We start from the raw sequence: 20,743 nt of genomic DNA, 5'->3' as shown, positions 1-20,743 counted from the left end.
GATACATGCTCAAAATGCAGCCATCTACGGAGTACCTGATGGGCTGTTCATGATGAACACCAGGGACGATCCCGCCAGCCAGCACACAAACTTGAATTTCTCGCGACAACAATCGTCAAATCTCGCTCCTGACAAAGCAAATCTCCAAGTTTTGCACTGCCACTGAAGCTTGTTTCATCCAGTCTCGCCGTCCACCATTCAGATCTGTGTCAAAGCTGTCCGGGCGGCCGGGGTCGAAAACCAGCGAGCCAGATCTCCGCGAGATGGCCTCTGCGTACTCCGTATGCACTATTGTCTTTTGGTTAATTTCGCTCCTAAGGAGAGATGGACATCAAAGCCTGCTCCGGATTCAAGGCAGGCCCACAACCCAATCAAACGGGCTTGTATAGGAGTATATATCTGCCCAGAGAGGACGCGCAAACTCGGTCGATCATGTCTTGACTTTTGCCTCTGGTACTTTGCATTGAAAGGAGATGCTCCAGAGCTTTGGCCGATCAATGCTCTTGGTGCAAATCTCACTACTTCAACTGTTTGACGTTCCGCCAAGCTGAGTTTCATGCGCGCATGAAAAAAGGATCGAAACCTCCACTTCAAAAGTGAGCGACTCGCCTGGCTGATCGTAGTATTTCACGTCATGGCCTTATGGCCACAGCGATAATGACTGCGTGAGGATGATCTTAAAACAGCAACAACAGAGCAGAACAAGAGGCAGAAAATACCAACTTCAGGAGGATACCTTTTTCTCATTCGACCTCAAGCTATTCGATCGAGACGACGATACTATGTCTTTCACACCAGACACCACTACCTTCGACTACTAACATCGATGTCCATCTCAGGCCTCTATCATTGTGTCCATTGCCGGAAACCCCAAGTCATGTACATGTATGTACCCAATCCAAATCAACAGAGATCCTATCAACAACGCGAGATCATGTGGTCGAGAACGCCAAAAGCTATGCCCGTCGCAGATTGTTACTAAAAGAGAGAATTGCCGGAGCCATGTCGTCGTTATGCATGCTAAAAGAAAAGTCGTGTCTCAAATTACCACCGAGGAAGAAAAGTCCGCCGGTAAGTCCAAGGCTTGCTTAAAGAGTAAAGAGCCAACCTCCGAGTGGGAGCATCGCCATCAGCAGACTTCCCACCTTGTTTGGAGAGGCGGCGTTCTGTAGTCCAGGATCGCTGCCCGTGGTTGCTGCAGCTCCTGCAGCTGCCGTGGCATCCGTGGCGCCTGTCACAGGTGCGTTGACGACGACCAGCGATGTTCTCGTCTCGACCGATCCGTCAGCAGCGGTGGCATAGTAGAGGTGGGTTGATGTGCTGGGAGTGAACCGAACTCCAACGGCAGAAGATGTCAGAGTGACAATGCCTCCTCCAAATGTGCTGAAGACAACTGCGCCGTCTGTGGTTGCGATTGCGGTGGCAGAAGCAGGCGTCGAAGGTGCCACAGTGAGTGTAGTAGCTCCTGGCACGGTTGAAGCAAGAATTTCGGAGGAGAGGACCGAAGAGATCGAGGCAGCTTGTGAGCTCGATTGTGACTCGACAGAGCTTTCCGCGGGCGTCGAAGCAGTCGAGCTCGGAGTTGTTGAGGTGACGGTGGAATTACTGGCCTGTCTCTTCTTTGCTAGATGCACCAGTTTGCTTGCAATGACGGGGTTTTCAGAATGAACGTGTTCGATGGCTGCGCGGTCTTTGCTGAAGACGCCGTCTTTGAACTTGGGCGACAGTTGGTGCAGGACCGAATGTAGAGCAGCAGGGTCGACGGCATCTAGTAGAGCTTGGAACGAATCCCAATTGACCAGAGACTTGTCATCCTCTTGTGTATGTTGCGAGGTCCAAGCACCCAAAATCAGTGTGCTGAAAACGAATGCTTTCCGCAGGCCGAACATGATGGACTAAACGAATGGTGGTACGTGCTCGATATGGTAGTGAGTGACGGGCGATCGATTAGAGATTACTCCGTAGAGGGTGGAAGGAGAGGGAGGAGGAGGAAGATCGAGGTTGGTGAGCCTTTGTGTGTGTGCTATAGTTGGTGTGAGGATGAAGATACGGTGGTAGGTTACAGTGGCAGTGTGCCTTTTTTACTGTCTGTGGTCGAGAGTCGAGCGCAGGTGAGCCACAACAGCGGATGTGCGCATGACAGGTCGTAAGGCCAATAGTGATGAGAGTTTGGGTGAAGAGTGTGAGCGGATATGCAAGAGGTTCAAAGTTGCACGCACATGTGGAAATGGTTCTCTTTTTGCTTCCGCGTCTGTGAATGGCCATGTGAGAACCGGATGATGCTTTTTGCAGGCGTAGGCGTTGAAAAATCCAGGTGGCGAGGCGAGGCGAGGCGATGACTGAAGCTGGCAGGCTGGCTTGCTGGCGTGCCGTGGCTTCAAGCTTGTGGATGAAACCCTGCAAGGCCTGGCAGAAGATCCTCCTCGCCTGCAGCTGATGGAGCTTGAAACGGGTGCGTCGGCATTGTCCTCTTCTGCTCTACAGTAATACAGTATATTTCGTATAGGATTCCCTGTTCTACTTTGGCAATGCTCTTACTATGTTCTTACCGACAAGTTCATCAGCCTGAGATGATCCATCATGCTTCAATACTCTTTCATGCCCAAGCATTCTCCTCCCAATCCTTTGGTTCTCGCTGCCAAAACGTGTTGATGGTCGCTGAGACATGCCGGTCGCCAAGCAGTGGACAACGCCTCAAACCGAACCAATGAAGCCCAGATTTCTAGGGATGGCCTGCCATGTTTTGGAAGCCCCTCGCCTTTTTCTGGCCTGTCTCAATTCTTCCTACTCGATTGGGCTCGTCAGAACGTCATCCTTCTTCCTTCTGGGTCCCATCATGCTCCAATTAGCCGGTGGCTTGGTCGGTGAAACGTCCAACTCTGACACGGACTTCAAGATTCAGCAGCCGAAGAGGCTGAAAAGTTTGGCTCGAATCATGAATAAACGATGATGAAATCCCCAGTGTAAGAAGTACACGAAGCACAAAGTCTTTCACAGAGGTAAAAGGTCAAGGTCCAGACTCTCTTATCGAAAACTGTTGATCTTTTGCGTTTGCAGGATTCTATTTCTGGCACACGAGAATGCAGGTCGCAGACGCCCGTGTTTTGGTGGTGTCGGTGTCAAGATTCTCACTGGTGTGCCTTGCATCATTGATTCTGCAATGTGCTGTCCAAGACTCCGCAAGTGCAAGGTATCTTCCCCAACCAAAAGTCGACGTGCCAATCCGATATTCCGTGTTCCGCTCGCAGTCCGATTGTCATGTTGACCAGTCAAAAATTGCCGGCTTCTGAGACCCGGCGAAACTGGTGGCATTGGGTGGCATGATCCTTTCACCACCGTCACAACCGTGACCATGAGAAGAAGGGCATTTGATCCCGGCCTTGTCTCGTCATTGGGTCATCAAAACAAATTTCAATAGATCCCTATCCTCAATCTGCTTCCTCCTGGACATCAATTCCTCCATATCCCACGTTGCGCAAATTAACCGGCCACTCAGCCAGCTCAGGTCGTTGAGCTGTTTAGTCAACCATACACAGACTGCACCACAAAGGTCGACATCATCCGTCAAGTCTACCACCAAATATCATCAGCTTTGGTGACATACGCTGAAATGACAGGCTGGTGATGGAAATACTTACAAGGCAGAATTTCCTCTGGCGTATTCCCTTTCGCCATGTTCGTCGCAACCGCTCCCGGATGTACAGCAAGACTAACCAAGCCTTGCCCCCCATACTGCTCGTTCAAATACTCCACTAAACGAATCTGCGCCATTTTGCTGACAGTGTATCCCGTATTTGCAATAGGCCCCCGTCGTACACACCCCAGCGACTGACCCAATGGCGATGAAACCCCTGACACCGTTGGGAGATGACGGCAACAATGGCACGAAATAGTGAGCAGCAAGGTATGTCCCCATGGCATTCACCTCCAACGCTTTGTGCACCCACTCCGGCTTGCCCTGATCCATCTTGACCGTGACCGGGCCAGCGTATCCGGCGTTGAGGATCAAGAGGTCCAATCGACCGCAATGCGTTCGCACATACAACACCAGCGCTTCCACGGACGCAGGCTTGGAAACATCACACTTCGACGACGTCAGTTTGTATGGTCGAGTTGATGCTTTTGATCTTATCTGCAACGGCTTCCAAGTCATGTAACGAGCGCGAAGATATAACGATCCGCGCCGCATGAGCTCTTGCATATGCGTAGGCTATATGTTCGCCTGTCCCCTGACTGGCGCCGATGATGCATACTGTAAACAGCTCCGGCAACCTCACCTTACTGGGGTCCATCTCCGGCGTCATGGATTGGTGATGACTGCTTGGTGAAGCCGTCGACGGCAAGCACGCGAGGATCGGCCATTTTGTGTATCTACCTCGTTGTTACAATGTAGTTATCAGTTCATGACATTGACAAGTACACAATACCGTAGTACTTCGATTCCTCATGGGCACGCTTGGGCCGCCTAATTGCCTGTTGCAACTTGCGGGGACCTTGACGGCATTATCCGGCTGGGCATTGCTTAATGTTGACCTCAAAACAACGACAGAAACACTCGGTTCTTGCGAACACCTTTTGATTCTCATTATCTTCTTGGTTCCTGTTGAGAGCAAATTGCACCATCGTTTTGGTGCCTCTGTGGTTCTCTGGAAAAGCAAATAGTATGATCAATCCGATCTCTCTGCCGTCATCTCGTAAAGCAAGCATGCACAATCATTCCGTTGTCTCTGTGGTTCTCCTGAAAGCAGACAACTGTTCATCATTCCGTTCTCGACGATGACAACCGGCCTCTCATCATACACCTATCGGCGGTTTCATTGAGCGACGACGACCCCGACTACTCGTCGTAGTCCTCGTCATTCGGATCGTCGGCCTCCTTGGGCTCATCGTCCTCGTCGTCCTCATCGGCGCTGACTTCCTCGTCTTTGTCAACGTCGACCTCCTTTCCCTTGCCTCTGGTGGCCTTCTTCCACTGAGCAGCGAGTCGACGAGCCTTGACCATGTCGCCATCCTGAACAGCATTGACCAGGTTATCCATCTTCTGTGTCAACTGAGAACGAGTTTCTTCAGCTTCACATCGTTGCTGTTGTAGTCGCTCCTGCATCTTCACATAGATGATGTTGGCCTGCTCCAGCTGACCGCGCTCCCAGATTGGTGGTTCCATCTTCTCCATGTAATTAGCAAGCAAGCCAGCAGTAGGATTGGTCCAGAAGTCAGGCAATTCGACCTGCTTCGCAGCTGCTTCTTCTTGATCACATAGGACAACCGCCGTCTTCACGACTTCACCATGAGGACTCTGGGACTTGACTACGTCAAGCCACCATTTCTTGTATGTGTCAGGGTCGAGGAAGAGGCCACGAGTGCGGCTGCTGATGCTCTTGACGGAGAACTGTGTGGCAGGACCATAAATCATCTGCAAGAAAACACAGTCAGTCCTTGCACACAATGCAATTGTCAAGATGGATATGTCAGGCTGAGTAAACAGGGGATGACCATTGAGGGCTGCACTTACAAGACCAGCGAACTTGGTACGAGTTGGGTCGATGTTGGTTCGAAGAAGCTCGTGTGAAAGGCTGGATTTGACCAGATCCTTGACGGCTTCGAGGGTATTGCACTGTATGATGTCGGTCTCGATCTCGCGAGTGAACCGACCTTGTTGTGGCGCCGCGACATGAACTTGGACAGGCAAGTACGCAGGTTGGAAAGCGAAAGGACCGGTTTGACTGCGGTGAGCGTCCCGGACTCGGCCACGTTCCTCCTCTTCCATGGTTTCCCATTTCTCATAAAGAGGATATTTGGAGATCAAGGTATCTGTTGGTGCTTGATCGCTCGAGACGGAGGATTGTGGTTCGGAAGCTGACGGAGTAGGTTGAGACGCCGCGGTGCTACTACCAGAGAGTTCCATCTCCTCGAATGTTCTGACCAACTTCTTCTTCTCGACTTTATCCGCCGACCGCTTCGCTCGCTCCTGTTGGCGCTTGTTGCGTTTTGGAGGCATCTTTACTGATCGTGAGCTCAGACAAACGCTACACTTGGAGTCAAGAAGAAAAGATTGCGATGCGCGTTCGAATTGGTTTGAAAGTTTCGAAATTTGGAATGCACGCGGTGTTTTGAGGCCCGTGAAGCGGTAAAACAAAATGCTATTCACTACAACACCACTGCCTCCAGTCAACCACTGCCCGGTCACTCTGTGAAGTGATACCTAAGCTTGGCGGGAAGACCACTATTGTGCTGACGTACTATTCTAGTGGCGGCAAATGTGCTAACACTGAAGCTGAAGCTGAAGCATATCACACTGCCAATGCCGTTTTCCTAAAGGGGACGACAAAAATATCATTGCATGTTCGACTTAGTACTATTGTGATACGCTGGTCAGCGTCTTTGGATGGTGGAAGGTCATGTCCTGCGCCAGGACAGGCAGCCAGTCAAACAGATTCCACAGTATGAAGCAGGCGAAGCATAAGGCTTCTTCACGTCGGATAGGCCTTTTGCTTAGGAGTGCAGCCTCGCCGCCAAGCCAATTAACGGGCAGTGAATAAACCTCTATATCACTACCCACAATCAGGTTCAATTCTCGCCTGTTGCAGTAATGGAAGTAGCAAAAAATCAGGGACGCAAAAAGATCACGCCCGTTCACGCGTACGGAGACAATCGACGGATCTTTTAAGGAAGCAGATGACCACCGAGGCAGAGGGACACCCGCCTAATTAAACCACCAAGGTGTTATGGTGGAGAGGACCGAAGTCCGCCTTTTGATCCTGGCTTGGGTCTAGCTTCGGACGAGTCCTCACGAGCTATCCAACTAGGCCATCTGCTACCTACCCGAAGGTGAAAATAAATGGATGACTTTAATATATAACCCATGAATATTCAAGTCATTCGGGCACGTGTTACTATTATGGGTCTCATTCACCTTCACTCAGCGAGGCAGCTGCGCTTACAGCACTCTGACCTTCATAGGACCATCTCATTACATCGAACAAACGGCTCTACCATCCTTCATGCTTGGACTCCGGCAATACGGTTTGACACGTCAGGTTATGGCAGTCTGTGGCCCAGAAAACTCTCGGACAGGAGCTGCTCCAGGATGCCACCCAGCACTGGTATTCCTCATCATCTTGGGAAGGGACGAGTCTATAGCTAATTCAATTCTTCTCGCTTCATCTGTCAAGCGAGGATTTCTAGGACTTATGCCAGGTTCGATGAACCACCTAGCGTTCGCTACTCTTCCTTACTCGCCCTCTTCAAACACTGACGGCCAGCATGCGATATCCGCTCCTCCAAGAACGCGAGGCAGCCGACGAACATCACCGGTTAGGGCGCTTGTTGAGGGCGCAGGACCACGTCTGGCTCCTGGAGTGACAACCTCGACTTGAAAAAACTGGAACACCAAGACCATCACCGTTGTATTGTACGCCTGCATGTTCAAGGACAGTGACGTGGCCGCTGTTGCAAAGAGCGTAGAGGGTGTTCTTTCTGGGAGTGGTCATGACCCACGTACTCCGGCAACGAATCATATGATGGTGACCAGTCAAAATGTCAACGACCAGCACGCCAATGAGAAAAGCTTTGCTCGGCGTCAGCATGTTCGGCGGCTTGGTTCCTTTGACTTCATCGATACTATGCGCTGCATCACGGCAAATCCGTGACATTTCCTATGAATTGATACGCTTCTTCATTCGACTGAGGTGCGGACGGCCTTGCCTTCAATCCTCCTTGCGTCTCCTATAAGCTTCAGCACTGCCCTCCGTGGCATGACAATTCACGCCCACAGCCTCATAACTTTCCACGCCATGGCTATTCCTGCATATCCTCAGCCTGGGGACATGAACTGTGTTCTGGGGTGTGTCGGGACTTGGGATGGATCCGTGGCTCTGGCCGTTCGGACCGTGGCCTTCCAGCCACCACGTTTCCACATTGGGGAGGGATGGGTCGCGGCCCTCGGAAGGCAAATGCCAACGAACCAGGCAACCACTAAACATGACAACGGAACATCAACAACTAGAGCTTTTCGAGGGCCAGTGGGACCGTCGGATGCGTCTCTCCGAACATACTGTTTTAGCGCCCACATTGTGTCCTTTGACCACGAACATCATGCAATATCACCGGTGACGACGATGACGCTGATTGGTGATCCTCGTCTGGCGGTGAGCAAGCGACCCTTTTTTCTCCACGTTCAAGCAAACCGCAAACTGCATGCGATTGCCTGTTTCTGCCTGCAAATTTACCACAGCCTTACGCCCAGCTTTGCTGTGAAAGAACCACAGAGTGGCATCGATCATGTACAGTGCAGTTGCAGATGGTTCCGGTCATCCTAGGACAACCTACCCACGGCTGGCATACTTGCGGATTCTGAACCGAGCTCCCGACGATCGCGCCTAACTACAGGCCTGTAATCACAGCCTTAAAGCCTGGTAAGCCGTAGAAGTCCAGAGAAACCAACATGACCATCACTTGTCTCTGCTGATTTTGCATTTCATGAGGTAGTGGGCGACTGTTGTGCACTACTATACACTGGCGAATTACGAGATTGATACAGCAGCATCTCCAGGAATGACCATGTATGCCTGTGAGGTATTTGAGCGGTCTTCACCCAATCTCAGAGCATGGTCTTCTCACTTTTATAACGCCAATATGTCCTCCGAGCATCAATTCGTCGCGCGATCTCCTACACGCCTATCCAAGAAGAGGAATTACCGTAGCGCCAAAACCCCTCAGTCTTTCGCCCTGTTTCTTGCACCTTCGACCATCTCTCTGCTGAATGGGCAGCGATGCAGGATCCAGGATGTGATGCTTTCAGGTGACAACAGTGTGCCATTGGTCAGTCTTGGGGCATGAACAAGTCACTTGGCTCGGTGAAGGACTATAAATATGGCTCTTGCACTGATCACAGACTACAGAAAATTCTTTTCTCTTCAACCTGGTTGCATCGATCAGGATAGCAAGCTGTCCATATCTCTTTACTAACAGAGCCTCACCCTATCAGTTGAGAGAGCCCTTTATGTGAGTGTCCCAACAATGTACCTTGCCACTTCTGCTGATGAGTATTGTGCCAGTAAGCTGAACCATGGATCCTAAAGGATCCGCTCCTCCTCCCCGTGAACAAAATACCTCCAAGCCTGCGGATGAGCTCGAAGTCAAGCCATATACGGGTCAACCACGCCACAAAAATTGCCGTCAGTGCAAAAGGTCGAAGTGCAAAGTGGGTTTATACATTTAGCAAGAGTCCTATTCCCCTTCTCTGATTTATGTTGCAGTGCGTGGCTGTCCCCGGGAAAGCGTGCCAAAAATGCCAGGACTCCAACAAAGACTGTACTCACGCTTCCAATGTGGCTACTCCGGCTCCTATTGCTGCTGCATCACACCCAGCTGGATACAACACACCCACAGCCGTTGGTCAGGTTGGGTCTGATCATGTTGGCCAGCGTCAGGCAGGGCCGCCGAGGCTTCTACCAGAGCATCGTGAGATCAATACACTTCCGATGGCAGGGTTGCCAGGCGCTGCATGGAACAGTCAAGGCTCTTCAGGTTATCCCCAACCTCCTGCAAGTCAGTATGGATCCGACCCGGGCACTGGGACATCTCGCATGGGTAATATCCCGCATGACTTGGCGTAAGTCTCATCGTTGTCAAGTATCGACATCAAAATACTGACACTTCCCAGAATCGATCCGCGCCTGGGGGCACTTGGTCACGATCCTCAACATCCTCAATTGGGCCTAGGTCAAGGACATGCCATGGCTTTCCGACCACTGGAGTACGGTCACCCGATCCATCAACCTTCTGGAGTCTATCAAGAAAACAATATGCAGGATGCAGCGTATGTTGGGTATGCCGAGGGGACGGCATCTACTCATCCGCCTCCAATGGGTTCTCGTGGACAACAAGAAAGCAAAGACCAACAGAAGAGGAAAAGAAAGACTAAAGCCGACAATAAACAGACACATGGAGCCAAAAACCCCAGGAGACTTTCGTGACTCTGAAAGTCGACTGATCATGACAACCTTTTTCGGCTTTGTTTGATTTCAGGAACATGATGGTTTCATGGATCTCTTTCATTTCTTAATTCTAAGTTCAGTCTACAAACATCAAAGTACAAAAATAAAAGTCTTGCTCTTGGGCACTCTTTCACACATATGCCTCTAGTCAACTTCTCAATTTCAAACTCGAAAAACTAAAATGCGTATTGCTGGACACCTTAGTACTCGTACCAATCTTGCAGACTAGGTAAGGAACGTGCTCCACATCGCGGTACAGCCTTGCGGTCACGTGCAAGGCTTGAAATCCTTCATCTTCTCGTACCTACCAAAGGCTACGTAAGCAGGGCACTGGCAGGATTCCGAGAGATGGGTGTAGTGCAAGCTGCAGACAACATCATTGAGTCATGACTGGGCGCTTGCACCATTGTCTTCCTCCTTTCTAGCGAGGATGCCATGGCAATTGAAATGCGCGGCACTGTATGCCAGGCTCAGTGACGGAGGCACCAACACTTCAAGTCTATATTCATTCTCGAGTCGAGGGGTCTATTACTATCGTACAACATCATCCATTGGTGACCATAACCATGATTTACACCTTCTTCTTGAGGCCGACACCAGCGATACTTATTCGCCCTGCGACGAAGAACGCCACGCCAACAATGCAGCAACATCCGCCGAAAAGCATCATGTACAAGTATTTTCCGTGGTCGCGACTGATCAAAGCGCCAGCGATGGGACTTCCAGTCAGAGCACCAATCGAACCGGCAGCGAAGACAGTGCCCACTCGAATCCCGATCTCTCTGATTGGCGAGATCTGTGCAATCAGCGCCGGCGTGAGACCGATCGCTGCACCGGAACTAAATCCGAAAACCAACGCGAACACGATTTGAGCGGCGTTGCTTGTACCCGGAATCCAGAGTCCCAGCATGAAGATGATGGTGAGAGTGCAGAAGACAATCATGACGTTGAAGCGTCCGACCTTGTCGCCGAGAAGACCTGGGAGCGTTCGACCGAACACTGAGCCGGCGTTCAGGATCGACACGAGGTATTGAGCGAGTTGTAGAGACATGCCTCGACCATTGGCGACAGTTGTTATAAATGACATGACTGGAAACATTCCCCAGTAGAAGAAAAACACCGCAAACGTTGTCAAGAGCATGGGGAGCTCGCCGAGAGGACGGACGAAGGCCATGGCATCAAATTTGCGCCCTGAAGGAGGGATGCGAGAGCGAAGCGTCAAGATCGCGACGATGCAATTGAACAGGATGAGAAAGGCGCAGGTTCGCATTGCCCAGCCGAATCCTGTCTCTCGAATCATATGCGAGACGATGATTGGAAAGATGACACCTCCTAGAGAGCTGCCTGCAGCCATGATACCGATCGCCATACCTCGCTTCTTGAAGAACCAGGTCGAAACGCAGCCCATGGCCGGGTTGAAGAGGAAGCAGGCGCCAATGGCAGAGCAAACACCCTGACTGAGCATGAATTGGTAGTATTCCGTGGAGATTGAGGTCATCATCAGACCGAAGACGTGCATGAAGCTGCCAATGTAGAGCAGGTATCGTGGACCGTAGTTGTCGAAGATGTATCCAGCAAGAGGGCCACATGCAAGCATGAAGAACGTTTCGACCGAAGGGATCCACGCGACGGTACTAGCCGAATATTGTCGGAGAGGTACTGCCATGTAGTATTCTTGAAATACTCCTATGCAATTGATCCATCTGGCATGAAACGATTAGCAATCGTGCAAAAAGATTGCGGAATGATAGTCCCTACCCCCAAGAATTGAACAAACAGCAAAAGCCACCAAGAACGGTGAGCCAGGCTTGAGTCCCTCCATCAGGAAACGAGGAGGGGTCGGCCCAGGGATTGTACGGTGCTTTGGGAGGCTCGACGGGAACAGGTTGCTGCTCCGTTGAGGATCTTTCTGTGGTGAGGCCGGATTTATCTGTACCAGATTTCTCTTGAAGGTCAGGCTCGGGACCGTTCTCGATGGAAACTTCCTTTTCCCGCTCTTGGGACATGTTGGATGGCTGAAAAGGCCAAAGATCTGCTTTTGAGTGGGCGGCGTTATTTCTGTTCGAGAGATTCGTACAAGGGATTTCCGTGTCGAGCAACGTCGAATCAGGCCGGTTTGGCAAAATATTGTAGGAATACAATTTCGAGAATGATAAAGGAAGGTGGGCTAGATCCAAAGAGAAAAGACATATCCCTTGAGCTGAAGATATATTGGTAAGTCGGAATCAACAAGATACCGCAACCGAGTCTGTTGTTCGTACGGGACCTGTCTCTCTCGGCCTTTTGAAAGCGCGAGCTCCAAGGCAAGACTGATAGGAGCTAGGGCCCCGAAATCTCCGGGAGTATCTCTGGTTTCTTGATCTGATTATTAGGTCCTTTGTGGTCCTTCGATAGGCCCTTCGATGCTGGTGGGCACATGGAAATCCCCACTGTTGTCTGTTCACTGTTGTGGTTCGTTGTTTTGTGGTGAAAAATGTACTGTGGTACCGGGTACGAAGCCAGACGAGGAAAGAAAACTCCACCTCCCAGTGCTCCCTTCGCTTCGGTTTTATGCTCGCTCCAAACGGATTGCGCTCTCGGCTTCATCAACGAAGTTTGAGCCGCTTCAGCAAGAGATGTTTGTCTGATCTGCTCTTTCCACATCATCGCTAGTGAGATACCATGCTGTGACTCACCTTTTGTTTGATGTTGACCGTCATCTGCTGCGACCTCATGATGATGTGCAATGACTCCGGCCGAGCCGGATATAACAACACCCGCGCAAGCCCTGCCCGAATAGGGTAAGTATTCGACCGAAGCCAGCACCAGGTCTGGAATGGACATGGAAGTTCCCAGGCCGTGACGCAGAGGACGATAGTAGACGCTCAAATGCATTGCGACCACGAGACAAGGCTTCTCTTTTCTCGGGGGTGCCCAAACACCGAGTTTCACCGTTGCCAGGTAAGTGGATTGAGGGTGGTTGCCTGAAACTTGTGAGAGCCTTCGCTTGTCTTCTCTCGACTCTTATTCACGTTGTGGTCCTTGAATCCGGCGGAGACTGCGGATCAGCTAGGAAGAATCGACGCAAACGGAGGACACTTTATATCAGGCGAGGATGTCAGCTTACTTGGATTGATCGCCCTACTCCGATCCAAGCCCGGAAGGAGTGGGTGTGGGACAGTGTGTGGGTAGGCTGTTGATACCGTCACGGTGCAAAAGGTGTCGAGGTGCAAGAGATGTGAATAAGAAAGGTGCAATAAGTAAGTAAGTCTACAGACTCGGCAGGAGCCAACAACGGCGAGTTTCTTTGGAAATCCTCCTCTCATCTAACCCTCCGACTCAGCTGCAATCTGAAATGGGACGCCCTACGCGCGAATCCTCTTTTGCAAAGCAGGCAGGTGAAGCATGGGCTATATATTTGCTGGGGAGATATACCAGCCCGCCGAGCGGTGATGGCCAACCCACGACTTCCAGTCACAAAGACGAGATAAAACCCGAGGTATTTATTATGTTGAACATAACGAAAGCTGGTAATTACCATCCTCCTCCTCGCCAGAAGATCTCACACATTTCGAGTCAAAAACCGTGCTGCTCATTACAGATATATTCAAACCTCATGAAGCCTCGTCGTCCTTCGGGAAGGATCCTTCATCCTTCCGCTAACATACTAGGTGCCGTCGATACCTTTCTCGTTTATTCCTTCATGTGCTGCTCCTTTTTCATCATCGAGTTCACAACAATCGCAGGGCCCCTCGTTCCTCAGATCACGATATACCTCTATGGAGACTCTCAACTCCAGCTGAGATCCTAGTGATTGACTTCTGAGAGTCCTCGACGTCTCGTGTGCGTCACTGGATGACCATTCATTTCATCATCGACATATATGTGGCACGAGCCTCCATACTGCGCGCCCGCTCTTCAGGCGTCGGCGCCTCGGGTCGTGGCTTTTCTTTCTTTTCCTCTTTATCGGACCTCTTGCCAGGCAGAAGAGCCTTGAGACTTGACATTGTTGACGTGCTGCGGATAGATGCAGTCTCGGTCACGTTGCCGGTCTTGTCTTGTGTGGCGAGTGACGGCGACATGGTTTTGTGCCGAGTTGGGGATACAGTATGCTCGATGGATCCGGTGGCCTAATCCAATGATGGAGTCCTTGATATGGATCTGATTCTATGAGGCTATGATGCTGCCTGCTTGGGAAGACAATCGAAAGAGCAAAGATCTTATGCTTCGGAAAATGGATTCAAGAGGATATACTGATACGTGACCAGGGGGAGGAAGAAAGCAGCCTCAAGCACAGCACTGGCGCAGGTCTATATACCCCCCGTCCGCCTTTGATGAGTCTTACTACTTGGGTCCAGTATACCATTGAGACTAGTTAAACGAAGCGGTCGAATACGAGGAAACGCGGTCCCCATCGATCATCACTCAGCGTTCTGACTCACCCACCTGTTAGTATTCCGCGAGTAACTAGGTAAGCACTCAGGCCCCGTGCTCCTTCCGTCCGTGGATGCCTGCTCCTCCCTATGCGCAGGGACAACGTCCATTCGTTTATGGCCCTTTTTGGTGTCGTTGCAGGGCGGAGAGGATGGTTTGACACCTCTCTCATGGAGTGTTGGTGCCTGGCTTGCCAATGCGCGAAAGGGAAATAAAGGCCATGCGGGTCCTGTGGCCCGGTACTACTAGTATGTACGTAGTAGTGAGTACGCAACGCGCCCTATGATTGGTGTTCGCGCATACTGGAGTCTGACCAGCGTATTCGGATCCCCGCTGCTCATAAAACGTGCACAATGGAGGGTTGAGTCATTTTCGGCATCGCAGTTGTGTCCAGATCTAGACGTGCCCCTTTGCACTGCCAGCCTGATGACTCTTTGATTGTGGGGTTGGTGACATCCAGTATTCCAGTAGTCCCCCAGTTGCCTTTCTCGAAGCGGAGAATCAGGTCAGACCTCGAAAAGTTGGACGTGACCGAAGTTTCTGCCTGGATGGCCTTGCATATATGCTTCATCCTCCTGGGAAACGGTCGTCATGGTGCAATGGCAGTGAATGATCCGTTGTGTGATGTTCCCGGAGTTCACATGTAGCGTCAAAGTGCAATTGGGAGCATTATATTTGTATATATGGGAGGTACATAACATACCACAGGACTCGACAAGCTCTTATGCTCCATTCGGAGAGCCTTTCGCATCCTTTTTCTTCCTGTCGTCTCGTTACATCGCTGGATTAATTGCGCCCCTTCTGCATCGCAATGGCCCTTTCATGGCTGATGTCAAGTTCATGCTTCCCTTCGAAAACCGGATAGCTCAGATATACAACAAGCTCGCCGCCCTCTTAAGACTGCGACTTGAGCTTCTCAGTTAACTCGGGTACCTTCTCGAACAGATCGCCCACCAGGCCGACGTCGGCGACCTGGAAGATGGGCGCATCAGGATCCTTGTTGATACAGGCGATAACCTTGCTATCCTTCATACCCGCAAGATGCTGGATCGCACCCGAAATACCGGCGCAGAGATAAAGTTGAGGAGCGACGTTCTTGCCCGTCTGCCCGACCTGCAAACTGTTGTCCGCAAACCCACTGTCCACAGCCGCTCTCGAAGCACCAATAGCCGCGCCGAGAGCGTCGGCCAAAGGTGGGATGAGACGATCAAACTCTTCCTTGGACTTCAGGCCTCGTCCACCAGACACAACTTTCGAGGCCGATGCAAGTTCAGGCCGGTCGGACTTTGCCAGGTTCTCCGAGACCCATTCTGTAGGAGACTCAACCTTGGGATCGACGCCCTCCTCTACTGATGCTGAGCCGCCCTCGGTTTCTGCTGGTGGGAATGATGTTTGCCGTACGGTTAGTAGTTTAACAGGGTCGCTGCTCTGCACGGTCAGGATCGCATTGCCCGCGTATATGGGTCGGACGAAAGCTAGATCGTGTTAGCATCGCGAAGCCGCCAGCTGAAAACTCCGACTCACTATCTTCGCTCTCGATAGACATGACATCCGATAATTGCTGAACATCCAGCAGCGCAGCGACTCTGGGTAGCAGACTCTTTCCAAACGCCGAGTGTGATACGATCACATGTGTATACCCTCCCTTCTTGATATTTTCTACCAGTAGAGGCGCCCAGTTCTCTGGCAGCCCTCGCTCATATGCCTCGTTCTCGACCGCAATCACCTTCTCCAGTCCTTGGATCTTGGCCGCTGCTTGTGCCAGAGACTTGCCCGCTTTTCCGGCGACGAAACCATGTATGGGGCCCCCAAGTTTCTGACCCGCCGTGACAGCACCTAGCGAGCCAGTGTTGATTTTCCCATCCTTCTGCTCGAGAATGGCAAGGGTGGATAAGAGTCGCGCGAGTGAAGAGGATTGAGTCTGGGCGAAGAGGGACTTGGAGCACGTCTGAGCACGTAAAGTGCGCAGAGCTGAATGCCTGGCTACCGACAACATGGTGCCTGATTGACCCGCCTTGGAGCCTGGAGGTTATGCTGCTGGTCGTGCTCAAATAGAAACTAGAAAATCAACGCAAGCTGCAATCAATGTCGACTCATTGACATGTTTGGGTGATAAGATCCGCCGTATGTCTGTGCCTCGGGAAGTCTCGCCGATTTCGGCCTTCGTTCACCCATCGTTCGGTACACATACGGTTATATCAGGTCAGCCACGGCTTAGAGTCGACGATCAAGATGATGAGAAGGATTATCAAGTCATGGGTATCCATTTTCTGCTTAATAGCTATTCTGGACGGGCCCTCCAGAGAAGACGTTCCATTTCCATACGTTACCAGCGAGCACACATGTTCCTAGACACACACACCCCGCCATGCACAGACGCTCACTTTCCGTATACATACACATAAAGGGCTCACTGCAAAGAGCAACAAGTGCATGGATATGCGACAGAAACGACGGTGAACAATAAGGAAACGATGGGACCACATCCTGCACCTCGGGGTTGATAGACTGCTGCCCTCAGATGTAAATGCTGTGACAGAGCAAGAGCTTAGCTGATTCATTTCGGTTTGCGCCAAAAGTATTGCTACATCGGTCAGTCTCTTTCATACAAGCGAATGGTTGTTTGGTCGGCATACCTTGTGTTGCTTGCGACATGCTCGTAGTCCTGGTTTTCGCAAATCATTGACCACGGCTTCCCTCCTCATCTCATCTCCATCCATGTCCGGAATGTAATAGAACTCGCTCTCGAGTGGCTTTCCGGCAGCGTCCTTCCCTTCTCTCGAAACCTCGCCGATGCATGCAGTTCCTTTGACGATTTGTTTGATGGCGTTGATGGACAAGGTGCCAGCCTCGGAGGGCAAATGACTGAGAATAGTTGACCACGGTGTCGAGGACAATCTAGAGAACGCAAGTTGGTTGATGATATGACCTTGAACGTCAAATTCGGTTGAGTCCTTCTTCGAAGCTGCGGGAGCCTGGTTTGGATGCAACGGTTCAGTATGTGAAGAACGAGAACTCTTGATAGAATCACCGGGAAATGGGGAGTCTCCAGTGGTGAATGATGCCATTCGTGGTAAGAGGTTAGCACCAAAAGGTCCAAATGAATGAATGATGGGATCGTTTTCCTCATCGTTGTCGGAAAACTCCTCTGTTGTAATGGATACGTTGACCTGGGACATGGTGGGATTCTGAACACTCTCGGACAACGCTTGTGTAACTTGAGATACCTCTGCAGCATCACTGATTCCATTAGCTTCCTCTGGTTCGGGATCTTCGTAGATTTCGACGGTCTCAAGGGGGGCTCTAGTAAGGGGGAGAGGAGGTGATGATGGCAATAGTGCTTGGACAGCTGGTGAAGGTGAGACGGGCGAAGCAGGTCGTCTTCGAGATTGCATCGGACTCGGGCTGGGCGGCGTTGAATGGCGTAGCATGACTCGCTGGCGTTTGGTCGGTGAGTCCTCCTCGCCCTCTTCATCAGATGATATAGCACCCAGACGTGGCTTTGGAGGCCATCGGATAACCACGCGAGTGTCGTGAACATCAAGCATGATCTCAGCATCTCTCACATCCGACGAGAATGTCTCTCCCTTCTTGACTTCGTACACTTGACCCTTGCAATGTATCTTGACACCATTCCAGCCAGTGCATGTTATCTCCACACGATCACGCTCTAGACGCGAGCTGGCTGCTTTGTAGCATGCTTCGACATGAACTCGAGAGATCAGACGGTTTGCAGACAGCTGGTAGTTACATGAAGCACTCGACCTTCCCATACGCGTTGTCTTGCCGTCAGCACCAAGCTGAATGGACGGGACTGCTCCAAGCGGTGTGCGTTCTGAGAGGGTGGAAGAAGTTCTGGCAAGGTTCGGTCTCGGATTCATAACGCGTGAGGGTGAAGAGGTGAGAATATGAGTGGAGGAGGTCGGTACAGGCGTGGGATATGTCGTGTGCTCGTCGAATGCATCTCGGGTACGCTTCAGAGGTCTCGGTAGAGCTGGGGAAGATGATAACGGTTCAAAGGCAGGGAGAAGAGAGGTTGCACGACGTTTAGATCCCGGCGTAGGAGAACCTGTTATCTCTGAGAGGGTAGTAGAGGGAGCCATGGTGTGCTCTTGGCCTCAGCTACCCAGCACGCGGTAGCCGGAGTATGGCTGTTGACCAGCTCGAGACGCGTACTCGGAGAAACGAATTTGAGATGCGACGAGCAAGTCTGCTCGTAGAAAACCCAGAGCAGAGACTCAATGGGCCCAGGAAAGAGAATTAATAGTGGTAAATGAAATTCAAGGTGGTCGCTGGGATGGTCAGAAGAGTCGAGTGTGGGAGAGAGTTCGTTCGTCACGTAAGTAGCGCGAGGCGCGACGCACGGTGGTAGAATTCGCCTGTTGGTGGACACCCAGCGACGCGCTATGAGCACATGAATTTCAAAGCAAAACTGATGAAAATGTGATCTGGGAGGACATCGGTGCACAGAAACAGAGTATGATCAGAGAGAAGACATGTTCTTTGTAGAGAGGAGATGAGCAGGACAGCGCGAACGCTCTTCTCCTCGCAGCATGTGAACGAAGAGGACTACTCTGCTACCGGCCAAGCTATGTATGGATTACGATCTACTACCACATATTCCGAGCACATATTCATATCAACCAAACTCTAGAGGACTTAGCCCATTAATCTCAATGTTTTCTTGTATGGCATTTGTCGGCAATCCATGCAGCATCGACAGCGAGGCGTGTCGAGGTGTGAACAATGTGACAGTGACATTGCGTGCAATGTATTGGAGAGCGAACATCTCAAGAAGTTGGAGATCAACTGGAGTTCGAGATCCAGGAAGGTTTTCCGAGAGGTGGGGGTTTCGGCGCTTAACTTGTCCGACAATATTTTTTCCCATGGCCTTGATTCGAATGCAGTTTTCCACCCAGCGACTGAAAAGCAAATACACCATTCGAACATGACAGTTGCATCAATGGCGACTACAACTATGACCCAGGGGCGGCCCCAAGAGACTCCCTACCAGCTTGATCCTGACCAGGTACGCAGGAGCCCGAGTGCGGAACACAATTTTTCTGACCTTTGTCGCAGACTCTGAAAGCCTCCCAAGCCCTCCTTCAGCACGTCCAAGCAGAGACCAAGCGTCTACAGGAAGTTTCCTCCAAACGAGACCTTCTCCAGGCCGACACCTCAGATGCCGAGGACGACTCAGTGACTGATGGAGAAGCGCCCATATGGCTTACCCTCACCACTAAGCAACACATTGTCGATCACAACAAATTGAAGCCCAGCAAGATCTCTGTCCCACACTCACTCAACAAATCTCCAGATCTTCGAATATGCCTCATCACCACAGACCCTCAAAGAGCGATCAAGAACGTTGTTGCCGAGCCTGCATTCCCTGGGCACCTCCGATCTTGCATCACGAGAATAATTGGGTTCACAAAACTGAAGAACAGATATAAGACTTTCGAGTCCAGAAGGCAATTGTTGGCTGAGCATGATGTCTTCCTCGCAGACGACCGTATCGTCACTCGTTTGCCAGCCATCCTGGGAAAGATATTCTACAAGGGGACAGCGAAGCGGCCGATACCTATTGTGATCGCCCAAGCGGAAAAGAGCAAGAAGGACTCACAGCAAAAGTCGTCTAAAAGAGAAGGAGCTGTTCCACCTAGCTCGCCGTCAGCGTTGGGAAAAGAGATCGAGAAAGCCATTGATGCAGTGCCAGTCACCTTAAGGCCAGGCACGCTAGTCGCCGTCCGTGTTGGATTGGCTTCATTCAAGCCCGAACAGTTAGCAGAAAACGTGGCAGCCGTGGTAAAAAGCCTGGTCGAGAAACATGTGGTCAAAGGATGGAGGAATGTTAGAGGCATCCACATCAAAGGACAATCATCGACCGCTGTACCGATCTGGCTGGCTGATGATTTGTGGACGGACGCGGATGACATTGCCTCCCTGAAGGCGATCGATGGTGGCAATGAGATCGAAGAAGACCAAGGTCCTAAGCGGAAGAGGAATCCTGCAACGACAAAAGGTCCACAAGCTGGAGCACGGAAACGAACAAAGGTGGATGGGAGCGATGAGAAGCAGGAGGCCAAGAAGGTTGCAGAAGATCGAAAGAGCAAACTAGCGGCTCAGAAGGCGAAGATCTTCGGAGAAGAGGTGTAACGCTTGTCAAAAGGCAAGATGTTTAGACTCTTTGTACGATGTCATGAGCAGGAGTTTGGGAAAGCGTCTGGGGGACCTGGCATTGCTCTGGAGTTGAAAAATAGTGTAATTAACCAAATTTCACGCAAGGCTGAGAGATTGCGTGTTCAGCCAATCGAACAAAATCAGCCGCCCAC

General features: G+C 51.1%; 9 protein-coding genes across 10 annotated transcripts; 2 read left to right on the top strand and 7 right to left on the bottom strand.

Moving 5' to 3' along the window:
- Window positions 1-723: 723 nt before the first annotated feature.
- Window positions 724-2,332, bottom strand: PV05_02687 (uncharacterized protein). Its single transcript, XM_013463270.1, has one exon. It carries the CDS (start codon window positions 1,887-1,889, stop codon window positions 1,089-1,091), a length of 801 nt encoding a protein of 266 aa, XP_013318724.1. The 5' UTR covers window positions 1,890-2,332; the 3' UTR covers window positions 724-1,088.
- A 1,747-nt stretch (window positions 2,333-4,079) lies between these two features.
- PV05_02686 (uncharacterized protein) lies at window positions 4,080-4,362 on the bottom strand (the record flags this gene model as incomplete). The annotated part of the gene is made up of 2 exons (XM_013463269.1): window positions 4,080-4,233; window positions 4,283-4,362. The coding sequence occupies 2 exons, from the start codon at window positions 4,360-4,362 to the stop codon at window positions 4,080-4,082; spliced, it is 234 nt and encodes a 77-aa protein (XP_013318723.1).
- A 475-nt stretch (window positions 4,363-4,837) lies between these two features.
- On the bottom strand, window positions 4,838-5,998 carry PV05_02685 (uncharacterized protein; the record flags this gene model as incomplete). Its single annotated transcript, XM_013463268.1, has 2 exons — window positions 4,838-5,413; window positions 5,513-5,998. 2 exons carry the CDS (start codon window positions 5,996-5,998, stop codon window positions 4,838-4,840), a joined length of 1,062 nt encoding a protein of 353 aa, XP_013318722.1.
- A 2,633-nt stretch (window positions 5,999-8,631) lies between these two features.
- PV05_02684 lies at window positions 8,632-10,016 on the top strand (the record flags this gene model as incomplete). 2 transcript variants are annotated; one of them, XM_013463267.1, is made up of 4 exons in its annotated part: window positions 8,632-9,003; window positions 9,057-9,202; window positions 9,258-9,613; window positions 9,665-10,016. In XM_013463267.1, the coding sequence occupies exons 2-4, from the start codon at window positions 9,068-9,070 to the stop codon at window positions 9,975-9,977; spliced, it is 804 nt and encodes a 267-aa protein (XP_013318721.1). In that variant the 5' UTR covers window positions 8,632-9,003; window positions 9,057-9,067. The 2 variants fall into 2 exon arrangements, with proteins under 2 accessions (XP_013318721.1, XP_013318720.1); XM_013463266.1 differs by having other exon boundaries at window positions 9,057-9,613; window positions 9,665-9,977.
- Window positions 10,017-10,450: 434 nt separating this feature from the next.
- PV05_02683 (uncharacterized protein) lies at window positions 10,451-12,603 on the bottom strand. Its single transcript, XM_013463265.1, has 2 exons — window positions 11,757-12,603; window positions 10,451-11,701 (listed from the first exon to the last, which is right to left on the bottom strand). The coding sequence occupies exons 1-2, from the start codon at window positions 12,002-12,004 to the stop codon at window positions 10,570-10,572; spliced, it is 1,380 nt and encodes a 459-aa protein (XP_013318719.1). The 5' UTR covers window positions 12,005-12,603; the 3' UTR covers window positions 10,451-10,569.
- Window positions 12,604-13,353: 750 nt separating this feature from the next.
- Window positions 13,354-14,293, bottom strand: PV05_02682 (uncharacterized protein). The gene has a single exon (XM_013463264.1). It carries the CDS (start codon window positions 14,057-14,059, stop codon window positions 13,841-13,843), a length of 219 nt encoding a protein of 72 aa, XP_013318718.1. The 5' UTR covers window positions 14,060-14,293; the 3' UTR covers window positions 13,354-13,840.
- Window positions 14,294-15,055: 762 nt separating this feature from the next.
- Window positions 15,056-16,455, bottom strand: PV05_02681 (uncharacterized protein). Its single transcript, XM_013463263.1, has 2 exons — window positions 15,936-16,455; window positions 15,056-15,886 (listed from the first exon to the last, which is right to left on the bottom strand). The coding sequence occupies exons 1-2, from the start codon at window positions 16,405-16,407 to the stop codon at window positions 15,306-15,308; spliced, it is 1,053 nt and encodes a 350-aa protein (XP_013318717.1). The 5' UTR covers window positions 16,408-16,455; the 3' UTR covers window positions 15,056-15,305.
- Window positions 16,456-16,659: 204 nt separating this feature from the next.
- On the bottom strand, window positions 16,660-18,738 carry PV05_02680 (uncharacterized protein). Its single transcript, XM_013463262.1, has 2 exons — window positions 17,048-18,738; window positions 16,660-16,995 (listed from the first exon to the last, which is right to left on the bottom strand). Exons 1-2 carry the CDS (start codon window positions 18,512-18,514, stop codon window positions 16,969-16,971), a joined length of 1,494 nt encoding a protein of 497 aa, XP_013318716.1. The 5' UTR covers window positions 18,515-18,738; the 3' UTR covers window positions 16,660-16,968.
- Window positions 18,739-19,320: 582 nt separating this feature from the next.
- On the top strand, window positions 19,321-20,731 carry PV05_02679 (uncharacterized protein). Its single transcript, XM_013463261.1, has 2 exons — window positions 19,321-19,440; window positions 19,491-20,731. The coding sequence occupies exons 1-2, from the start codon at window positions 19,360-19,362 to the stop codon at window positions 20,565-20,567; spliced, it is 1,158 nt and encodes a 385-aa protein (XP_013318715.1). The 5' UTR covers window positions 19,321-19,359; the 3' UTR covers window positions 20,568-20,731.
- The last annotated feature ends 12 nt before the right edge of the window (window positions 20,732-20,743 follow it).

Source organism: Exophiala xenobiotica (genome assembly GCF_000835505.1).
Source record: "Exophiala xenobiotica strain CBS 118157 unplaced genomic scaffold supercont1.2, whole genome shotgun sequence".
NCBI classification, from domain to species: Eukaryota; Fungi; Ascomycota; class Eurotiomycetes; order Chaetothyriales; family Herpotrichiellaceae; genus Exophiala; species Exophiala xenobiotica.
Note: the sequence above shows the minus strand (reverse complement) of the source record. Positions and strands in the feature narration are given on the sequence as shown.

Excerpts from the sequence above, each read along its gene's own strand:
- PV05_02681 (XM_013463263.1), bottom strand. The coding sequence starts at position 16,407 with ATGTTGTCGGTAGCCAGGCATTCAGCTCTGCGCACTTTACGTGCTCAG. Across the intron at positions 15,887-15,935 it reads GTCTATCGAGAGCGAAGATA|CTTTCGTCCGACCCATATAC; the intron begins GTGAGTCGGAGT and ends AACACGATCTAG.
- PV05_02680 (XM_013463262.1), bottom strand. The coding sequence starts at position 18,514 with ATGGCTCCCTCTACTACCCTCTCAGAGATAACAGGTTCTCCTACGCCG. Across the intron at positions 16,996-17,047 it reads CATGTCGCAAGCAACACAAG|CAATACTTTTGGCGCAAACC; the intron begins GTATGCCGACCA and ends TGACCGATGTAG.
- PV05_02683 (XM_013463265.1), bottom strand. The coding sequence starts at position 12,004 with ATGTCCCAAGAGCGGGAAAAGGAAGTTTCCATCGAGAACGGTCCCGAG. Across the intron at positions 11,702-11,756 it reads TGTTTGTTCAATTCTTGGGG|ATGGATCAATTGCATAGGAG; the intron begins GTAGGGACTATC and ends GTTTCATGCCAG.
- PV05_02682 (XM_013463264.1), bottom strand. The coding sequence starts at position 14,059 with ATGTCGCCGTCACTCGCCACACAAGACAAGACCGGCAACGTGACCGAG.
- PV05_02687 (XM_013463270.1), bottom strand. The coding sequence starts at position 1,889 with ATGTTCGGCCTGCGGAAAGCATTCGTTTTCAGCACACTGATTTTGGGT.
- PV05_02679 (XM_013463261.1), top strand. The coding sequence starts at position 19,360 with ATGACAGTTGCATCAATGGCGACTACAACTATGACCCAGGGGCGGCCC. Across the intron at positions 19,441-19,490 it reads ACCAGCTTGATCCTGACCAG|ACTCTGAAAGCCTCCCAAGC; the intron begins GTACGCAGGAGC and ends CCTTTGTCGCAG.